This window comes from Protopterus annectens, chromosome 5.part0 (genome assembly GCF_019279795.1).
Source record: "Protopterus annectens isolate FY-2018-M chromosome 5.part0, PAN1.0, whole genome shotgun sequence".
Taxonomy (NCBI): Eukaryota; Metazoa; Chordata; order Ceratodontiformes; family Protopteridae; genus Protopterus; species Protopterus annectens.
The window spans coordinates 896,541,329-896,546,328 of NC_056735.1; the positions used below are offsets into that span (position 1 = coordinate 896,541,329).

A 5,000-nucleotide genomic window follows, 5' to 3' on the forward strand; every position below is an offset into this window, starting at 1 on the left:
TTGAGATTTGGCCTTTTTTTGTATAAGTCTCCTCCTTTTATTGTATAGTTTGCCTATGGCCAGGGTCCACCAGACTGGTTTCTTCTTGCTTGAGGAAGGAGTCTTGGTTTTATTTGGGATAGCACGGTCCATGCAATCCTGAGGATGTATATAAAGTGCCTTGGTGTAGGATTCTGCATCTTGGATATCATTATCCTTCTGCAAGGGAATAGTGAAGCTTTCCACTTCTGATGCAAGTAGTTTGAAGTTTGCTTTGGAAAGGTTTTTTACAATGGTTTCTTTGACTGGGGGAGGAGGATGTCCAGGGTTATCAGTTTGTGGTCTGATCTGACCAGAGAGGGAGTGATAACCGGTGTGGTACAATGGGCGCCCATATTTGTGATGACTAAATCCAATATGTTGTCCCCTCTAGTGGGAGGACATACCAGTTGTTCAAGGGCATTTGAATTTATAAATTCTATGAACTGCTGGACATAGGAGTTAGAACTTTGGTAGTTCACCCAGTCTATACCAGGGTAGTTGAAATCACCCAAAATTATGGTGTTGGGTAGGACCTTTATATTTTCCAATGCCTCAAGGAATGCTGAGTGAGCATCTTGGAACATGGTGGGTGATCTATAACAGGCTACGACTTGAAATGTGATTTTGCCTGCTGATAGTTGCGCATGGATGATCTCTGGGGCATCATGCTGCTCCACTAACCTGGAGATGTGGGTATCCTTGATGAATATGGATACACCTCCGCCCTTTGTACTGTGATTTGGTAACTGAGGCTGGAAGGTATGATATGAATTGTAACCTGGTAGTGCTGATGTGCTCTCCGGAGCCTTGAACCAGGCTTTCGTCACTGCATAAACATCAATTTTCTCCATACTGAGGAGTGCCTCGAGTGTGTGCATTTTGAGGTTGAGACTTCTGGCATTGAGTAGCATTACCCTTAGTTTTTGGTTACCTGTGTTGGTTATGGTGGTTGGTTTGTCCTTTGAGCCTTGCTTAAAAAAGGCAGTATGGGGATGGCAAGATCCTTGGCCAGTATTCGAAAGCCTAGGGGTGACAGGTGCAAACCATCTCTGGCGAAACAGTGAGGCTTGTCTATCATGTCATCCCAGGCAGACAGACACTGGATCCCCTTAGAATGACACCAGAAGCTTAGCCAATTGTTGAAATTGATCATTTTGTCTTTGTATTGTGGTATCATTCTAGGTGAAGGTAGTATGCTACTCAAGGTCAGGGTCATACCAGCTTGGGCTACATGATCAGAGAGCTCCTCAATGTCTCTTTTCATGTAGTCCAGGGAGGTACGTCTTAGATCATTCACACCAACATGTAGAATGACAGCATCATACTTGTACTTGTTCTGGAGTGACCTAAGTGCCTGTGTTATGTGGCGTATCCTAGCACCTGACAGGCAGCTGACAGTAACCTTCTCCTTGTTCATCCTGGTGAGTGGAACATCTGTTTGCCTTACTATAGAGTCTCCAATTACTAGTGTTTTGGGTATGGTGTTTTGCTTTAGGGGCTGTCGTGAGGCACACTGCCGAGGTGAATTATGTGTTTTCTGACTTGTGTTTGGAGGTGCAGGTTGCTTGCTTGTCTGCTATGGAGGGCCCTGTTTCTTTTTCAGATTGGTACCTAGTGCCTCCAAATACATTTTTGTATATTTATGTGTATGTTTTGCTGGTGCTTGTTTTGTAGATCCATGTGTGACTGGTGATGTGATGCTAGTGTGTCTCTTCTCCTCTTGACTGTCTGTTACAGTCATGGGTTGAGAGCGCTTAGCCTCCAGTCTGGCTGTGTATTTGCATCTCTCACAAGTGTTTGTGTCTAGAGGTAAGAGGAGAGGGTTGTCTGTATACATGAGGCAGTTGTGACATTGCCTCAGGATGCCCAATTCCACCAGATGAACTGGAGAGTACACCTGAAGCTGACCTCTGGACATGCTTGGAAAAGTAAATTTCACTTGTCTTGCGGACAATCGAGGGTCTTATGCTATATTATAATAGTGCTGTCTAGGAGATTTGGAAAATAATAGTGCTGTCTAGGAGATTTGGATAAGTGCTGATTTGGGTTATGCAAGTGCTGCAATAAGAGCAGTTGATCTGAAGCACTTGAGTTGAGGCTTGGCTAGTTCTAAGGGAAAATTTGCAGTGCAGACTTTGTGGAGCCAGGAATAGTATACCCCAGCTAACCGGCGCTTTTCTGTGTGTATGCTATTAGTGGGTATTTTGACTTCAGCATTTTAAACTATCGACATTTAGTATACCACTATTAAATATGTAGTCCTATAACACAGATAGATAGATAGATAGATAGATAGATAGATAGATAGATAGATAGATAGATAGATAGATAGATAGATAGACGTGTTTTGGGGGCAAGTTATTTGTTTTCAGCAATATGTCCAGATTGCTTTACAGTTGACCTAGTAATTACAAGTATTTTATTTAACTGCGTAACTTAGAGGAAGGCAGATTCAATGTAGAATCTTAAGGAACACCTACTGACAACCATAAAATACAATTATGTTCACTTGTTATTAAAAGAATATAAGTAATAGATGAAAAATTAAATAGTCATATTAACCGTACCTCTAGCAAAGAAGGAATGGACATTGTCATGTGGAAAGAGAACATACATCGTCATTTTGGGGCCTACATTTTTATGTCCTGACAGGTAGATTTCTTTAATGAAAAAAGATGTTGATATTCATCACATAAAGCAACCTTCGTCTGATGCTGGGCCTGGGTCTAATAAAACACTGAGTTTTACTTTGGCACATAAAATACTCAGCTGTAGTTTCTTATTATACATTTACATAATACATCTAAGTTCTGTCTGAAGAATAGGCAAACACGATGAAATAAAAACCTCAGCCCTAAATGTAATGATACTATTCAGAAGTGCGTGAGAAGAAATGTTTAATCAACGTCATTGAATTTACTTGCTCAGGGAAGCTAAAGAAGAATGAAGATTGAAAAAAATGCTAGAATCAGAATTTATAAACAAATATATTTAAAGACCTATGCATTTAAACTGCGCTGTCATGCTTTCCTCATAGAGATAAACAAATTTTCATTCATGTCAGAAAGGGAGGCAATCTTTGGATACAATCAAGAGAGCAGAACCAACATTCCTCCCTCTTGTTCATTCTTCTAAATACTTGAACTGGTGAATGTTGTGATGGTAACAAGCTATAAAAGGCAGACTAAACTGCCTTGTCTGTAGCAACAGTCCCAGTTCCTCTTCTTGTGGAATCCTTATGAAGGGATTGGACTTCTGATAATTAATTTCTCATACATTGTTATTATCTGAGGTTGTCAAGATTACATTGTACATAATTATCATAGATCATTTATATCTTCTGAATTACCCCTTTAAAGTGGTTGTCGGATTGAAGATGTAGGATTCACATAACAGATTGTTGAAAGTAGTATTAATATTACTTACTGCATGTGCATTTATGAGACTTTTCTCCTATATGAACATTGTTAAATAATACCTTAAACAAGTTATAATTTTCTTATAATGTTTTATTAACATTTACAATGCACAGTATAGCATGTACCTGTGAAATCATACACTTATTAAAACACATTCTCACGCTTTTTTTTTTTTTGCAGATTGGAAATACAGCACTGATTGTCTTTGTCAGTTTCTTTGGCAGTCGTGTACACAGGCCTCGAATTATTGGCATTGGAGCAATCCTTGTTAGCATTGCTGGACTCCTCATGGCACTACCTCACTTCATCATGGGAAAATACACATACGACGAATCTATTGCAAGTAAGTATGGAATGTTATTTTTTGCAAACTATTTTGTAAAAAAAAAACACTTTCTTGATTATTAGTGAAAAAACTGTATCGGTAGTCCCCTTCCATTTTTTTTTTCTGTTTGAGGGGTAAGGTTTCCTATTTCTGAAATGATTCTGTTTCATCTTTATTTTATTCTGCATTTCCCTAAAATACTGAAATGGAATGTAAAGCTGTGTCAACACTATAAAAATATAGAACATGAGTTACAATAGCATTAATATTTGCCAGAGGTGAGAAGTAAGATTGGATTTAATTCTGACTGGCCAAGTTTGTTTACAATGGCAAAGCCAAAGGGTTTAAATGGTTAGGTCAGAAAGGATTATATTTCAAACAACTACTTCCACTCTTCTAGGTATTTATTCTGTTCTACAGTGTTGATACATTTTAATCACTGTGCTATTTGTTTCTGATTTATATGAATACTGAGCATAGGTGTTTACAGAATGTTTGGTATCCATGACTTTTAATTGTATTCCAGCTGCTTGCTAACTATTGAAGTGCACCACTATTCAATAGACAGTCTAAAGAGTTTTACACTTAGATTTTGTGTTTCTTTTTATGAACATGAAGTCTAAGGTTAAAACTATCACATTATTTAAGGAAGACTAGAGAGCTATAACATTTAAGGCATAGTCAGAAAATTCATAACTAAAATGAATGTTCTTTGTGTTGCAGACCTTATTAGAACCTTATAGAACAGTGACGTAAACTGCTTTAATTGCAATGACATTCAATAATATAATGCCATGCGTAAATTTTTAAAGATTCTGCTTGTTTGCTGAGCATTCCAGTGGAAGTTAAGTAGAGTTTTTGCTCAGATTTTTCTGTTAGAATATTGGAACGCCATATGCATTTAGATTTTACACAGATTACTAAGGATGTGGTACAGCGTATATTATAATTTACTGATTCTGATATGATTTACATTAAGGTAAAGTTGAGTCTTAGGCTTAATGTTAGTTACAGTATAAGAGGCTACAATCTATGTTCTTACTCTGTTTGAGTTGCTGCAGTGGTTTTGGCTTAATCTGATGTATTGACTAAGTCCATTTCTATCATGATACAAGTGTAGTAAAATGATGGTTCTGTAGCTTCTATAGTTTTTCACCATTGCTTGGTTTAAAGGAGCTATGCCTCTTTCAAACAGGATGAACTTATAAGAGACACAAAATGGCATCACCAGGCTT

At 37.9% G+C, this 5,000-nt stretch overlaps 1 protein-coding gene across 1 annotated transcript in view; it reads left to right on the top strand.

Moving 5' to 3' along the window:
- SLCO2B1 (solute carrier organic anion transporter family member 2B1) overlaps positions 1-5,000 on the top strand; it is a 1,297,574-nt gene that overhangs the window by 769,066 nt on the left and 523,508 nt on the right. The window contains exon 4 of the mRNA XM_044072692.1: positions 3,621-3,783. Within this exon, the coding sequence (XP_043928627.1) occupies positions 3,621-3,783 (163 nt within the window). The remainder of the gene's footprint in view (positions 1-3,620; positions 3,784-5,000) is intronic.